The 17,405-nt window shown below is 41.3% G+C and overlaps 2 protein-coding genes across 2 annotated transcripts; one reads left to right on the top strand and one right to left on the bottom strand.

Annotated features, from left to right (window-relative positions):
- Positions 1-6,517: 6,517 nt before the first annotated feature.
- sprtn (SprT-like N-terminal domain) lies at positions 6,518-13,291 on the bottom strand. Its single transcript, XM_010797407.1, has 6 exons — positions 11,901-13,291; positions 9,749-9,848; positions 9,466-9,594; positions 9,069-9,375; positions 7,131-8,058; positions 6,518-6,670 (listed from the first exon to the last, which is right to left on the bottom strand). Exons 1-5 carry the CDS (start codon positions 12,230-12,232, stop codon positions 7,157-7,159), a joined length of 1,770 nt encoding a protein of 589 aa, XP_010795709.1. The 5' UTR covers positions 12,233-13,291; the 3' UTR covers positions 6,518-6,670; positions 7,131-7,156.
- Positions 13,292-13,956: 665 nt separating this feature from the next.
- exoc8 (exocyst complex component 8) lies at positions 13,957-16,891 on the top strand. Its single transcript, XM_010797406.1, has 3 exons — positions 13,957-15,209; positions 15,887-16,140; positions 16,613-16,891. Exons 1-3 carry the CDS (start codon positions 14,054-14,056, stop codon positions 16,874-16,876), a joined length of 1,674 nt encoding a protein of 557 aa, XP_010795708.1. The 5' UTR covers positions 13,957-14,053; the 3' UTR covers positions 16,877-16,891.
- The last annotated feature ends 514 nt before the right edge of the window (positions 16,892-17,405 follow it).

The raw sequence follows: 17,405 nt of genomic DNA, 5'->3' as shown, positions 1-17,405 counted from the left end.
ATTTCACATCGCATACACCAGTGGTTCTCAAATGGGGGTACGCGGACCCCTAGGGGTACGTTGGAGTACTGCAGGGGGTACGTGAGATTTATTTTATGTAATGAAAAAACAACATAAGTAATGCATTTAAACAAACTACTAAAAGTAGATTAACTACTTTATTCAAAAGTTTACAGCAATTCTGGATAATAAAATGGGAAAAATAAACGGGGTGCTCTCTTTTCCTCTCTCTCTCCTGACAACCCGTCAGTCTCGTGCAGCTCGCTGAACCTGTACTGTGACCCGACAGTGAAGAATACAGATATTTATAACTAGTTTAGCTTGTTCCAGAGTAGATAAACTAGCTAAGTGTGTTAGGTCTAACTCTTAGTGTATTTTGCTCCGCTCACCGGTCCGTCACAGCGGGGGAGTTGTGATCCGGAAGACCTGCGTGTTCTCCGTTCTGATCTGATCTCTCTCTCGCGTCCGGTTATACTTCACTCGCGTTTATGTCCAAATCTATCAGATCTAGCTAGTTCTAGTTAATGATATGACTGCTTGCTTATCAAAGGACCTAAACAATAAGCGTTGCTTGGCAACGGCGTGTGGCCGCAAAGTATAGCGCAGCATGTTTATATAAGGGGTCAAAATCCAATAAAATGTTTTAATAAATCAGACACCGATGGTGCAGCGCCCTACTGTACCTCTTTATATAGGCTTTTTTCCATAGAATTTTTTTTTGCGCTGACCAGGGGGTACTTGGCTGAATGTTTTTTCACCGGGGGTACATTATTGAAAAAAGTTTGAGAACCACTGGTTTAGACAGTATCTGCCGGGTCCCGCGAGAACTCAGCCCCCTCCTTTTTTTTTTGTAATCCTTTTTTTTTTTTTACAGCTTTATTCCCCAAATCAGCACTTTTGAAACAGGAAGTGAAATAGAGGGATATGAGGCATGGCTAGAATGGGTGATCCGTTTGGTATTTGGAGCAAAACACTTCATAGACATGTTTTTTATATATTTTTATATATCTGAGACCTATGCTGATAGGTGACCTTTACTATGACTTTGTGGCCGACACATCTGGCTGCTGACGTTTTGATGGACTGGTTTTGTTAATGACAAATATTGATTTTTTTTTTTTTAGTATGGGCATTTTTATAAATGTTTTTTACTAAGGAATGTAGGTGTAGGTTCTGTAAACATGTTTTCCTTTTCACAATCACAACCCTACATTTTTCACGTTGAGTCAGGTGATGGTAAACCATTCGACCGTGATAGTATAATGGCGACTATAATTAGATTTATTCCACATCATTTATTCAACTGGAGAGCTGGTCCCTCTGGAGGCATTTGAAGGGTTTTAAATTACTTGGAGGCAGACACATCTGGCTGTTGATGTTTTGATTAATTGGTTATTTTAATGAGGAATTTTGGTTAAGATATTAGGTATGTGTTCATTGTTTTATATTCTTGTATATCTTATCTTGTCTTTATATTAAATCAGAAGACTCTTGAATATATATTAGTATATTCGTATACAACTACAAAGCAGCAAAATATCAAAGGCATTGACCAGTAAAATTATGTATTCAAGTATTTGGAGACATGTATGAAAAGTGGACATGTACTGGGGGTCTCTTTGTGGTGTTCGCATTTTCACAGAATAATTGTGACTACTCTGTTCCAAAAAGAAAATGTAATTAAAATAATTGACATTTATTTTGAAATCCAACTTCCGGTCATCTCATGGTTGGATATTACCTTGATGGTGCTGATTGTGGCTGAGAAGTCAAATCCGCTTCCTGTCCATTTAACACTGTGGCTGCTGGGCGTCTCCCTAGGCAGGAAAACTGAGTCTGTTTGATCTGTTTAACTTTTTTATATTAATATTCAAAATGATTTGAACACCAGTAAAGATATTTTGACCAAAGCATGACAAATTCAAAATATATTCTTTACTGCGTTAGTGAAGAAACTAGGTAAGATATTTGACAAACATTTATGATAAGAAATAAGAAGCATACATTCCACATTGAATATACAGTATAGCCAACGACATTTAGCTATAACATCAATACAGATTCATTCATATACACTTTCTATTTGGATACATTAATAACTATTGGAGCAACATATACACAAGTCTTAATACAAATGACTACAAAAAAGAGAAACAAGATGATTGAATAAGCTAAGGGATGTGATCTTGTGTAAGTATTAATCTTTCTATGATGTTCGTGCTCCAATAGTGAAACATTGAACACTCAATACTTATTTAAAATGTAACTGAAGGCCTTCCTATCAGCTTAATGTCGGAATGTAATGTTCATTGGAGTGCCTGCAATAAACCTAATTGATAGATTTCCCCCAGCTGAGTGCAGTCATAGAGTATGAGGTCATGATGGGGGTATGTGTGTGTGTGTGTGTGTGTGTGTGTGTGTGTGTGTGTGTGTGTGTGTGTGTGTGTGTCTGGGGACAATAGTTTTAGAGTATAAAGGACAGATGGTTGGCTTCACTTCCCGCACCCCCAGCCTGCAGCACCGTAACAACATTATAACAACAATAACCTTGAAATCAACACACAAAAGCATCACACACGCTCCCCGGCAAAAGAGGAGCATGTGATGTACCACACACACACACACACACACACACACACACACACACACACACACACACACCAGGCAGATGGATTATGCCTGGTATTTGTAATCCACTAAAATGAATTGAATCTGACTCCTACGGACAGCATCATGTGCTTCTTCTTATGAGCACCCTACACTAGAGCCAAGCTTAACAAATCTACACTTATTGCTACAAGAAACAATGATTTGATTTTACTTTCATAGGCTATTAGACTAAAAGGTGCTGCTGTCAGACCTTATGATTTCTTTGCCCTATTGGGAGTGGGTGAATAGGTCCTAATCTCTGAACGTGTAAAAAAGTTTGCATTGACTGACAAAAAGTATTAAAGGGTCAGAAATATAACTCAAATAAATCATATTAACAATTGAAGAGTTAAAATAGAGTTACAAAAGGAAAATTAAAATGTATCCTTTTCCTTAAACCCTTAATTAGTTTAAAAAGCCAACAAGCTACTATTTGGAAGCAAATGCTAAAACCACTAGTGTGTTCGAATAAAAAAAAAAGTTGGTTCAAATGTGTATTTTAATCCACTTTGTACCTCATCAATTTACAGTGTTGTCATACACATAATACAACTCTGTTTCCTGACTAATATTCCTGTTTTGAGTTGGATAACCAACAATGTGACTTCCTAACTGTTAATTCCATGCTATCAATACAGTGTCAAATACTACATTTGCCGTTGAAAAGCATCTGTACAGTACAGCCTAATCCTGCTCTCAGAAACAATCAGCCATGCGCCGACCGTCCTCAGCTGCAGACCGATCAGGGACAATCTGTTGTGTGAGGCTTTTATGAGCAGAAGGACTCCTCTTTAAGCTTTCACCACCACCACCACCACCACCACCATCATCACTGCCTTCAGAGATCAAAGGATTAAGCGTATGATGCCCCCCCCCCCCCTCCCGGGTGTCGTGTAACCGCAGCAGGCTCGTGCTAATCTGCCTTGCTAAAAAGCATCGCTAAGCGTATGGTGGCTAATAATGCTCTGAAGATATCCGCTTATGTCTCTGCTGGAAAGCGATATGTGTTGCTAAAGACCAAGGAGATGACACTAAGTATTCATGCACTGTACATAGGCAGAAAATGAACGTCTTTTGAATGTCTTTTTCTGCCTTAAATGTGACTTTATTCTCCTTTCCCCATGTCTTGGGCATTATTATTGTTTGAAGCCCTAGAGTGCAAATACTATGAATTGTCTTTCCCCTAAAGATATTCTCCCACCATGCATAGAATATTAGCTTGGACATTTTCCATAAGGAATAAGTGATTTGAGGTTTCATGGATGAAACGCAGACATCCATTGAACATGGCAGGATATCACAAAGCCATCACTCAGCCTTATGGTGCACGTTGTTAGTGTCTAGTATAGGAAAAAGCATTAATATTCTGAAAAAGGATTTACGGTGACAATTCAGGTTAAACATAAAAAAGAATTAGTCTCTAATTTGTGTACCATCAATCGCCGTAAACGTACATAAAGAACAACCATTTGAACTAATGTTATTATTATACTTGCTTATATAAATATCATTATTTTTGCCTTAATGTATACAATCATAATGTGTTCTACTTGTCTTTGCATTTAAACTTTTTTTCTTTCTATTTTCCTATAATGGGACGAGACAGAAGTCTTCACTAAGCAGAGTAAAATTATGGTACCCCGTTAGTCACGTAGACATGTTTATGTGTGTGTCTGTTTGTGTGCGTGCAACATCTGATTCGTCCTTAAATCATTCAAATTTGATCATCTCTGTCTAAAATTGTAGTTTTATGACCGGATTACACCCGGACCTCAATTTATATTTAAAAGAAAAACGCAATATCATTTGTTAATAAAACATTTTTCTTCTACCACCATCCCTCACTGCTGGAACAACTCTGCATTGAACTTGGAGCTGATGCATCATTGTCTGAGAAACACAATGGGGTCTGAAGGGAAGGAGGGAGTGTGTGTGTGTGTGTGTGTGTGTGTGTGTGTGTGTGTGTGTGTGTGTGTGTGTGTGTGTGTGTGTGTGTGTGTAGGAGGTCAGCTTCCTAGTGTGTGAGTGTACAGCCGGTCAGGGGAGAGGAGTGTCAGAACAGCTCCTGTCCCTGCTTCCTCTGGAGGGGTGATGTCAGGGTGACGTATAACTGTACTGACAATGGGTTATACGGCATTGTTTCAAAGTATAAAATCACATATGGAAGTGTGGTCAACAATAAATATGTGGAGGGTAAAACATCCTCTTCCTGCTGTTAAAAAGGAAACAATGAGACATTTCTCACTGAGGGGATGCGTGCGCTCCCACTCCTCAACTTCCAGGTGTATTCAAAAAAATTTGAAGCTGATCTCTGTTATTTCCTGTTTCTGAAAAATATATGATCTCACGACCCCTCACTCACGTTGTTAATTGTCGATAGGGCTTTAATAGGATTGGTTGTGCTTTCAAGTTATCCTTGTAAGCCATTACTTCCAAGTGCATAAATCAGGATCATGGTCTTTCATTCAGATAAAACTACAGGTTGGAAATAACAAAACAAAACCTGTTCTTCTTTTCTTTAAACATAACATTGTATACCTCAAACATCAGAGAACCTCCATGCTTTCTGTCCCAGATCTATTCTCCCCTCAAGTGATGCACGTGCAGAGAGAGGATGATCAGCGGTGTGTAGCAGCAGCAGCAGCATCAGTCTGTGGTGCTTGAATGAGATGTGTGTTAGCTCTCGTGCTCTGTCACCCTCCTGGCCTCTCTCCATTCTGCAGGGACAGGAGGGCGTAGTCCTGACCAGCAGCTGGCCTCCCGCTGTCTGACCTCTGACCTCCTCCCCCATTTCTGCTCACCCACCAGCTCCGTTACACCCACTATATGTCCTTCTCTTCTCCTGTCTCAAGTCCAACTCCTCATTCTATGTGTGTGTGTTTTAGCTTAGGGGTTCTTAGATTAAACACAGACACAGCAGTGAGCCCCGTTACTCTATATGAATCACATTGACTTGCAGGGGTAACTACAGTAACGTGTAGGGCGGCCTAAACGTTTGAACTAAACCTTTTTTATGGTTCATACAATACAATTTATTAAAAAGAAAATATATAGACACTTGTTTCCTGCTACAGATGTGTGTCGTGCAGTGATTTAGCACAGGTTAGCTAGCACACGCTATTGAGTGCCACAGTGACGCGTCCTAAAACCCGGAAGTAAATTAGCATTTTACCACTTCCGGTTCCTTCGACAAAAACCAATGCAATTTCTCCGTAGGATTTTGGAAAATAGCTCGAAAAAAGGTCTGTGGTTGAGACCGGTTGACACACATTTAAGAGACAGAACACGTTTTGGTTTTTGTCGAAGGAACTGGAAGGAGTTTACCTCCGGGTTTTAGGACGCGTCACTGTGGCACTCTATTGCATGATTAGAGGCTGACAGTTACACTTTCTCCCGTGTTCAGTAAGTAAGTAAATGTGTTCTTCTGGAGTCAGACTTAATAGTTGCTAATATGCTAGATACTCGATAATATAATGCATCTTTTTAGACATAATTAAATAAGAAAGTCTGAAATATATATATATATCTTAATGGTTTGGTGCAGTCAGTGTTTTTTGCGTAGCACTGAAAAACAGATGGTTGTAGCTGCCTGAGGTTTCATTAATACTGGATTCAGAACTGATGGTGCAAATGTATCAAGTGTTTTTGTTATTTACTCATTAAAGTTTGTGTTTTTTTATCGATGTGATGATAAAATGTTAGATACTGGGACACGCTCCAAGCAAAAAACAAGGTTAAATAGAAAAGTGAAAAGGTTTTATTTGGCAACAAAATCTCAAAATATTCAAAACTTTCCTCCAGCGTATAAAAGTGGAACAAACATATAAAATTATCTTAAAGTAGGAGTAAAATGTACATTTCAAACTTAAAACATTAAAACACAAACATGTCAACAAAACATCCTCTGTGTATCTACAGTGGATCTGTGTAATCAAGAACACTGAATCACAGTCACCGTGCACTGCCTGACCCCTGCAGCGTAAATGCAAAGAGGTGCAGAAATAAATAGCCAGTCTGAAAGCTGACTCCAGATCAGCAAGAGGTCAGGCGATGTGAAGGGCAGCACCAGCAGATTTTAGGTGGAGGATCCATATCACTCACACACACACACACACACACACACACACACACACACACACACACACACACACACACACACACACACACACACACACACACACACACACACACACACACACACACACACACACACACACACACACACACACGAAAAATACATAATTAACTCAAGTAAAATTCGTTACGTTATCCGTTATACCGTGCTGTAGGCATTCAATGTCAGACGGCACTTGTGATCATGACAGCGAGGTTATACTGAAAACCACATAAAAAACATTATTTTCAAATAAAACAGAAAGTATTTAGACTTTGTTGAGAAGATTTGGAACTGAAAACTCAACACAGCAGACTCCCTGAAACTCCTCCTAACATTTTAAACTTTATTGCAACGTCCCTTTCACCTGCTCAATGTGCCCCTCCTTACTCCTCAGGAGAGGCAGGAATCAAGATGCTGGTTGATGGCTGACTCCGGCATCTGCGTTTGGCACACGGGACAGCTGACCGTCAGCACGGAGGAGGAAGAGGAGGAAGAGGAGGAGGGGGGGGTCAAAGTGAGCATCCCAGGGAGCGAGGAAGTAGAGGAGGATGCAGAGGAGGTGGCAGTGGCAGTTCTCTGCTGCATTGCGGGTGCTTGTGTCTTCCCCAGCTCCCTAGGCGCCGCTGAATCGCTGCCTAATGCCTTCTGGAAAAAGTCATAGATGCTGGGGGAGTTCCCGCGCTCGTCCCACGGCCTCTTCCTCGATGCCGGAGCAGAACCGGAAGCTCCTGATTTACCGTCACTGTTAGTTTGACTGAAATACTTGGACTGCGATGGTTTACCAGGGCTGCCTTTGGTTCCTGTTGACACCACAGAACGGCTGGGTTCACTCGGACTAGCCGTAGATGTGAGGTTGTTATGTAGCTGTTTAGGAATGACGCCAGACGCAGAGAAAGCAGCATTGGGAGGATCTCTTTTCGTTTCTGGGTTAGAGGGTTGACCCGCTGACCTCCTGAGGCTCGTGCTGGTAAAGAGGCCTTCTATGGACCTCTGCGTGCTTTTATCTGCGTCTTGGCTACGGTTGCTGCCGCTGTGGGGTCTGGAGATTCTCACTGGAGAGCCGTTGATGTTGACAAAAGCTCTGGTGTTGCCGACAGACTTCTTCTTAAGTGGCTTCTGCACCATGGAGGAAGCTGGTCCGATGGAGGGGACAAGACTTTTAGCCGGAGAGGATGGCGGGAAGAGCTTCTTTGGAGAGGGAGGCACCGCTGGGGAGGGTTGGGGATTCCCTCCGAGCTGGAAGCCTTTGCCACTGAATGGGATGAGGTTCCTTATGTCCTGTGATACGGAAACTGAGGGGAAATAAGTTTATATTTGAGACTTTCTGTGATGTCAGACCAAATCCGTTATAAGATTACGCTTTTAAATGATTATCTAAAGACCTGTTGCTAACCTTGAGCCTCGAGAAATCGTGTTGTCTGCCTGAAAATTACACTTTTGAAGATGACTTGTTTGTTTTCTTTAGGCGACATCTTTGGTGATAAACTGTCATTTGAATGTTTCTGAATCTCACTTTTACTTGTTTTGGACTTTCATCCTTTTGAGTCATCTGAGTCACCTGGGTCATTGTACGACCAAAGTAAACAAATGCTCGCTAGGCTAGCATAAGCTACAAAGAACATACACTGATATACACTCTGTTTTAAGGAGCAAGTTGATCGTATTTTAGGCCTAAAAATCATTGTGTACCTCATTTAGGGATATATAGTAACCGTGATTTACTTAAAATGTATGACCAGGGTATATGCAGGAATCCTGAAGTCAAATGTAAAACCTTTTAAGACCTTTTTTAAGACCCTTTCCATACATTTTAAGACCTCATCTCCACTTGGAGTTCTAACCGGTTACCTTGGCGACACACTTTACCTCACATTGACTATATACAGTATTGATTGTCCTTCCTCCTTATCTTCCAACCATTTGGACGCAGACTTGCATTTCCCCATAACGATGTTGCTTAGCAACCGGCGTAAACGGACCTTTGCACGCTATCAAGCAGTGAGCGTGCGATGTCCTGTTCAGATGACGTCAAATCCAACGGGATGCCATAAATAAACTCCACAGAATCACACTACACACCTACGCAATGATTACATTCAGGCAGACTGTAGAATACAACCTCTTTGGACAATTTATATACTTATTGGAAACAAGCTACAAAATGTAACACCTTGGAAAATGCCGTTTAATACTTTTTAATAGCCTCGATTTTAGCTAAATTGATTTATCAACTTGTAATACTTTTTAAGACCCCGCGGACCCCCTGATGAAGGACTAGTTAACACAGCAATGCCTTCCTCACCTGTAGTTGTGCTCGGAGGCTTTTCATTTCCAGAGGCCTTCTTCTCTGAGGCCTTCTCGTCTGTTTTGCCCTCCTTCTTGTCGTCCTTCTTGCCTTTTTTGCCGTATCCTTCTGGCTCTTTGACCTTGGTGTAGGTCCCTCCACACGTCCTCCTGTGGTCTTCCCACCACGGATCCTGAGGAGAAGGAGCCCGGTTCATGGCCCTCTTTACGAAACCAAAGTAGGGCTTGCGGTTCTGACAGGGCCCGTTGCATTTCCACCAGTGCTGCCGGTACACGTCCACCTCATCGTGGAAACTGTGGTAGACCTGAGAATAGGACATGGGTTTATTTATTATTCATTAATCTAAGCCAAAACAGACTTAATACATAAAATGTGTAATAGAAGATCCACTTACAGAAATCTGTGTCCCGGTGGCATCGTTGATCCGGTTCATGTGTTTGCAGAACTCAGGGCCGTGACCGTCTCTGTCTCGGTTGTTCTGGGTCACAAACAGCAGCGCGTGGATCATTTCATGAAGGAGAGTCTGTGGAAACAAAAAGAAGACCAGTATTAACCAGTGTGAATAAATACTAAATTGTGTCTACTCTTTTCAGTGTTGTGTTCTTGTTGTTGTTATACAATATGTCATAAGCCAAACACTTCTGAAAAAGCAAGATCAGTGTAACTATCCATCTCACCTGCACCAGGTCTTTTCTCGGTCTGAGCTTCAGCAGAGGCGCACTCAGTCGGATTGAACACAGACCCCCTCGGCCCTCATAAGAACACACACCAGCACACCTGAACAAAAGCATAAACACAGAAGGAAACATTAGAGACAGACGGCCCTTGCATGAACCCTATTAGCACCATCAGCACTGGTGGTTCAAACCAGAGGCGGAAGATGTATTCAGGTCCTTTATTTTGGTAAAAGTAACAATACCACACTGGGAAAATAATCCACTATGAGTAAAAGTCCTGCATTTGAAACCCAAATTAAGAAAAGTATGTAAGTATTGTACATCAAAAGCAGTAGAATGGTCCCTTTAAGAGTTTTGCTATGATTTATGATGTTTTTAGATCAATATTATTGCTGAATTTATGTTAATTATGTGACATTTTAATTCTGTGTAGACAGAAAGGGTATACAAAAGTGAACTGAAAACGAACTAAAACTGCTGTGTGTGGAATAAAAAGTACTATATTTGCCTCAGAGGTGTAGTGGAGTATGAGTATATGGTAATATATAAGTACCTTAAATGTGACCTTAAATACATGCATCTAGGGTCATTAGACCACTGCTTTAAACAGTGACATAACCTTATCATCTCTCCAATGGTCACACCAACACCCAACAAATGATCTAGGAATATTATTTTTTTAGGGATGCACCGAATATTCGGCCGCCGAAAATTATCGGCCGAAAATGGTTAAAAAGGCCCTTTCGGCACCGAAAAAATATCACCGAATGTCCGAGAACAGGGTTACGTTGGTAAGCTAACGTGTTGTTGTGATGACGTAATCAAAACGCGGCGACAAGCACGGCGCGCGACCATGCTCGCGGCTGGCTCACAGCCAACATGTCTGCCGCTTGGAGATTTTTAAAAATATCAGAGAAAGAGGAGCGGATTGCGATTTGTAAAACGTGTTCAGCTGACATTTCTCGAGGGGGTGTAACTGCAAAGACTTTCACCACTTCGGGATTACTCCACCACTTGAAATCAAAACACCCGGACAAATATGCGGAGTAAGATCAAATCACAAGCACTGACAGCGAGAGACTGTTCAGCGCTGCCTCTCATGTGCTTGATGAGAAGAGGAACAGACTTATGGCTGATAAAGCAGAGAAGCTACTGTTCATTAAAAAGAACCTCCCACTTTTCCTTAATAAGTAGACAAGGCTGGCTTATCATAAGCTTATCTAGTTCTACATGTCTACTCTATACCCACTTTCCTGAACAATTTTCATTGTGAGTTATAATTCACCATCTCAGGTTATCATTAGGGGGAAATGACAGCAGTACAGTGTTCAATATATTGTACTTTCGGTATCTAAATGATACAATGTTGTTTACATTGCTCATGAGGACAGACCACCTTATTTGCAGATTCTTGAAATTGTAATTTAATTTGTAATTGATTGTGGATTTTGTATCCAGTTTTCACTTTATGTATCTTTATACAATGTTTACTACTTTGCTTATGAGGACAGACAGCCTTATTTACAGATTCTTGAAATTCAATTGTAATTTCATTTGTAAATAGTTACATTCATGTGGATTTATCCAGTTTGCACATTTGTATGCATGCACTTATAGGTGCATTTGTTGTTGTTGAAGGCCTGGCTGTTACAGTCTTTATTTACACTATTTTGTTGTAGGCCTACTGGCCTAGATGTTTATGCAGTTTTAAAACACCTTGGCTTTGTTCTGAATGCACTTTGTTGTAGTTATCCTACAGAGAAAAGAAAATGCACTTGACTTGGAATTAATGTACTGTATGCATTCAAAAGTGCTGAATACATGTTTTATGGACCCATAATAGTGATTATTATTTAAGTTAAGTTTTGCCATAATCATGTCTTTTTCCATAATCAGGTAGCTGAACAACATTGGTAAAAAATGTATACATTATATATATTTCTATTAATCATTTTCGGCTTTTCGGCCTTTCGGCATTCGGTTTTCGGCCAACTGTTTCCTATTTTCGGTATCGGTTTCGGCCAAGAATTTCCCATTCGGTGCACCCCTATACATTTTTTCATTGATGGCATTTCTGCACACGTCAGCATGGTTTTGGTTTCTGGCAACAATGACAACACAATCAATCATAACACAGTATAATGTGACTCACAGTGTCATCCTTGGGCTCCACTTCACCTCCACACCGCTAAGTTTCCCCCAGAAGAAAGTGTCATTGAACTCCAGAAACATGGCTCTGACATCGGGGCTGGGGTCCAGCGTCTCCCAGGAGGAGTCCACGATGGACAGCGGCCTGTCGGGCTGCACTTTCGGCTTCCAGTAGGGAACAACATCGCCTCCAGAATCAGATACCTCCACTTTCCGCTTCTTAATGCTCTGTCCGAAGCCTTCATCATCAGAGGCACTGGATGAATATGGTGGTATCTTGTATTCATTGTCAAACTGCTCCTGGAGCCGAAGAGCTAGCATAAAATCTTCATCCATTACTAAAACAATACATAAAAGATTATGCAAACTGATGTAGCTAGCCACTTAGCTTTGGTTGTTCGGGCTAACTAGTTAACGTAGTTTGTAAAAGGCTCTCAAACAGCAAGTGACAAAATCACCGGAGCCAGAAAACAGTCTGACAGATATAACACCGTTAAAAAAAAATTATATTTGTGTCATAATTTCATTAAAAACACGCAAATCTTCATGTTGGACGAAGGTTTTCCTGCTAACTCTCAGTCCTAAGCTAGCGCCAGCGGTTTTTTGCATGGAGTCTTCTTCTTCTTCTTCTCTTGCTTTTGGCAGATTGCAAACAACTTAAAAGGTGCATACCGCCACCTACTGTACATGAGTATGAATCATCACATCATTCCAATTCTTTAACCTATGTTCTAATCAAAATAAATAAATAAATAAATCAATAAAACCATTAAATAAATAAAACAAAAAACAAATCTATGTTCTTTCCTGACCTAATGTTAAATTCTTTTTCCTACACCAGTTTCACTCAAGAATTTAAACAGTGCCTTTCTGGTAGCTTTTACTCCCTCTCCTTTTGTTCCCAAAACACCAACCACACTCCACTCCCTCTCTGCCTCTAAGACTTTAGCCTTTAATTGTTCTCTTTCCGCTTTATAGATGTCGCAATTTAACAATATATGTTCTACATCTTCTTTTACTGCACAGTTCCCACACTTGTTACTGTCACTTTTCCCCATGATATACAGCGTACTATTCAAAGCCGTGTGATTTATTCTGAGTCTGGCCTTCATGATTTCCTCCCTTCTGTTTCTTTCTTTATGAATATTAATTGTAATTGTATTTTGTACTTTGTGATAGTCCTTGCCTTTCTGGTCTTTCTCCCACCTTTTCTGCCAGATCTCCATCCCTTTCTTCTTAATAACTGCTTTTCCTTCTCCTTTACCAAGTTGAACTGGTAATGTTATTTGCTTTTGTAGTGCACTTTTTGCTAATCTATCAGCACACTCGTTCCCTTTCACCCCCTCATGTGCAGGCACCCAGCAGAACTGCAGATCCATGCCGCTTCTGTGCAGTCTTAACAGGCTATGATTCAGTACTATGAGAATGTCTTCTCTTGTAGTTGTTGTTGATTTTTGCATGAAGTCTATCACAATGCAACCAAATAACATCCGTTAAGAATTTCAAAATAAAACTTCCAAAACAACTATAATGTAACTATTTGTTGTAAAATGTAAAACTCAAATAAATACAATAAAGAAAATGCGTGTATGTTTAATGAATATCAAAATGATAAAATTACAATTATTAGGAGCCTTACACATGAGCGTTTCTTTAGTTATTCCTCGACCTGTGTTTAAATCATGATTGTTTGCTCTTATTGTGACACTCATTTCCGGATCTAGATTTGTTGCTAACTTGACAACACCTTGGATTGTTTCGAACGGTTTCAAATACAGCAAGGAATTGTGGGAATTGTTGTCTTCTTTAATTCTTGTAGGCGGCTTGTGGTTGGCCAACCTAAAATGCACCCGGTGTTATTTTTGTTGTAGTTTACTGTTAAAAAAAATATATATTTTGCCTCAAACAAAGTGTTATCTATGATTAACATTGAAACTGTATGTAATTTAGAACAATTTATAAATTAAAAAACGATCACATTTGTAATAAATATATTTGTATTGATGACATTTGTTGGCCATTTCATTTTCTGAATCCCGTGACGTTTAGGGTGGCAACTTCCTGTTTGGGTTGCAAGCGGACATGAATCGATGAACTCTTCTTCTGTCTACATGTATCACTATTTTGTCTAAACAAGGGAACACACACACCACAGAAATGTCGGAAACGGGGAACAGACTTCGCAAACTGCTCGAATCGCAGAATTTCGACCCGCAAAATTACGTGAAGCAGCTGTCCCAGCAGTCCGATGGAGACAGAGACCTGCAGGAACACCGTCAAAAGATCCAAAACCTGGCCGACGAAACGGCTCAAAACCTGAAGAAAAATGTCTACAAGAACTACAGACAGTTCATTGAAACTGCTAAAGAGATATCCTACTTGGAGAGCGAGATGTACCAGCTGAGCCACATCCTGACCGAGCAGAAGAGCATCATGGAGAGCATCACTCAGGCCTTGATATCCACAGATAAGGATGAGACCTCTAAAGAGATGCAGGCTGCTTTCCCCAAAGAGACAGAGGAGCTGAAGCAGAGGACACTCACCTCCCTGCTGGAGAAAGTTGAAGGGGGTAAAAACATCATGGACACCCCAGGGAGGCACCTTGTCTACAATGGTGACCTTGTTGAGTTTGATGTTGACAACATGTCCCCCATCCAGAAGGTGCACGCTTTCCTCATGAACGACTGTCTGCTAATCGCCACCTGGCTGCCCAACCGCAGGGGAACCGTGAAGTATAAATACAACGCCCTGTACGACCTGGAGAGCTTCGCTGTGGTCAACGTGAAGGACAACCCTCCCATGAAGGACATGTTCAAGATCCTCATGTTCCCCGACAGTCGCATCTTCCAGGCGGAGAACAGCAAGATCAAGAAGGAGTGGCTGGAGATCCTGGACGAAACCAAGAAGAACAAGGTCACCAAGGACAGGCACAAGAAGGAGGAGGAGGTCCCTGTGTCTCCTGTGAGGGCCGAGGTGTCCACCAATCCTTTCGACCAGGAGGAAGAACAGCAGCCAGCAGGGGAGGCAGAGGAAAGCGTGGACCTCAGCCTCGAGTGGATCCAGGAGCTGCCCGAGGATCTGGACGTCTGCATCGCCCAGAGAGACTTCGAGGGCGCCGTGGACCTGGTGGACAAACTCAACGAGTATCTGAAGGAGCAGCCGGTCAACCAGAGGGTCAAAGAGCTGCGGCTGAAGGTGGAGGAGCGGCTGCGCCAGCTGACCGAGGTCCTGGTGTTCGAGCTGTCTCCAGATCGGTCCCTTCGGGGGGGGCCTAAAGCCACCAGGAGGGCCGTGTGCCAGCTGATCAGACTAGGTCCGGCTTTGTTTGTGGTTATCTTTCATTAATAGCCCCTTACACATCAACTCAAAAGTAAACATTGCTTTTCTGCAGGGAAACTACAGCGTCTCCAGGTTAAAGGGCACCTTGGCAGGAGTGGATAAGGGATTGTTACTGATTTACTTCCCACTCCTACACTGTTTGTAATAATGTCGCATGTGGTAGTTAAATCTGCTAGCTCAAATTCTCCCAGCAGAACACCTTTTAAAGACTTATTTGATTCCCCGCCACCCAAACTCTTACATTTGCTAATTTTTCTTTTTTTTAAATGACCAAATTCCAAATAGTATTTATTAAATGTTATTTTATCCTCTCAAATTATGTTCTAAAGTTGTTTCAAATTATGTTCGACACTGCTAAGTACTCAATGCATTGTGATGGAGTAACAAAATCAATATTTGTTTGCTACAAGCAGTAAAATGTCAGATATTTATTCAAAATCATGCACGAATCAGCCTTACACCCAATATGAATGGTTATTGAAACATGTTAAAATGCCTAATGTCTCACTTAATTAGAAAATATTTGCATTCAATTGTAATAGTTTTTGTCTGTGTATGCAAGCCAGCCCAACACGATATTCAGCCAAATAGCAATATAAAACCCCTGTGATATTGGTTGTAAATTTGAATCGTGTTCACTGTGTTTTCCAGGCCAGTCCACTAAGGCCTGCGAGTTGTTCCTGAAGAACCGAGCTGCGGCGGTGCAGACGGCCATCCGGCAGCTGCGTATAGAAGGAGCCACGCTGCTCTACATCCACAAACTCTGCAACATCTTCTTCACCAGCCTGCTGGAGACGGCCAAGGAGTTCGAGATGGACTTTGCCGGGAACACGGGCTGCTACTCCGCCTTCGTGGTCTGGTCCAAAACCACCATGAGGATGTTTGTGGACGCCTTCAGCAAGCAGGTATGTAGAGGATAATACGATATTGCTTTGATGGTCGGATCAAGTCTGAAATGTGACTTGCATCACAGCAGCTCCATGTGTAAGATCAACTGACAGATATCAAGACACGATACATGAAAAACAAACAGAACGGCACGATCACTGAGAGATGCTCAAACAGCCTTCAGCGTGCATCTGATCTGGATTCAGCTCTGTGTTCACTGAGAGGACTGACTGGAGCTCAAAGGATGCTTCAGTCTGACTTTATTCAATCTCCATTAGATGGTAGCAGTTCATATTCTCTGTTCAGAGCATGCTTTGGGTCCCAGGTGATGTTGTTGGACAGCCTCACAGGTTATTATGGTATGCTGAGTCAGAAAGTCTCATAAGTAATACATGATATGGTTACCACAGGGGGAGATTTGTCATTTGAACCCAGTGAAGGTGTATTTATTCCTGTGAAATATCAAAGTAACATCCAAGTGTTCCTCAGGTGTTCGACAGTAAGGAGAGCCTGTCCACAGCAGCAGAGTGTGTTAAAAAGGCGAAGGAGCACTGCCAGCAGCTGACGGAGATCGGCCTGGACCTGACCTTCACGCTGCAGTCGCTGCTGGTCAAAGACATCAAGGCGGCGCTGCAGAGCTACAACGACATCATCATCGAGGCCACCAAGCACCGAAACTCTGAGGAGATGTGGAGGAAGATGAACCTCATGACCCCCGAGGCTCTGACTAAACTCAAGGTGGGTTTGGATTAAACTCGTTTTTCTTGTAGTGCTAATTAGCTGTCCTGTTCTGAGCTGCTATTGAGTTGTTTAGCAGTCATGCTGTCAGCTCACAACTGAACGGAAGCAATGACATTTGTATATACCCCTCTGTATAACCAAACATAAACATTTACCTATCTACACAAATATACCCATACATACAATATATGTTAACCAATACAACCATACACTTAAATGTAACCATGCAAACATTACAAAATGCCATTAAAGAAAAGAAACACAAAAAAGGGTATATATATTAGGGATGCCAGTGATTATTCGATTATTCGAATATTCGTTACAGTCTTCATAATCGAATATTATTTTTAAATCGTTTTATTTATATATTTTTTTATTATTATTTAGGTTTTTTTTTTTTTCTGGCTTAGTTTCAACCAAAATATAGACTAATGCTAATAATAGTAATAGTATTAATAATTGTAAATGGCCATTGGTCACACCACCAGTTTGTTTTACTGTAAACTTGGAGGAAGCCTGCGTGCAGAGCAGACTGCTGCTG

The sequence above is a fragment of the Notothenia coriiceps genome, unplaced genomic scaffold, assembly GCF_000735185.1.
Source record: "Notothenia coriiceps isolate Sejong01 unplaced genomic scaffold, NC01 NC01_scaffold00037920, whole genome shotgun sequence".
Taxonomy (NCBI): Eukaryota; Metazoa; Chordata; class Actinopteri; order Perciformes; family Nototheniidae; genus Notothenia; species Notothenia coriiceps.
This window is presented reverse-complemented; position numbering and strand designations above follow the sequence as displayed.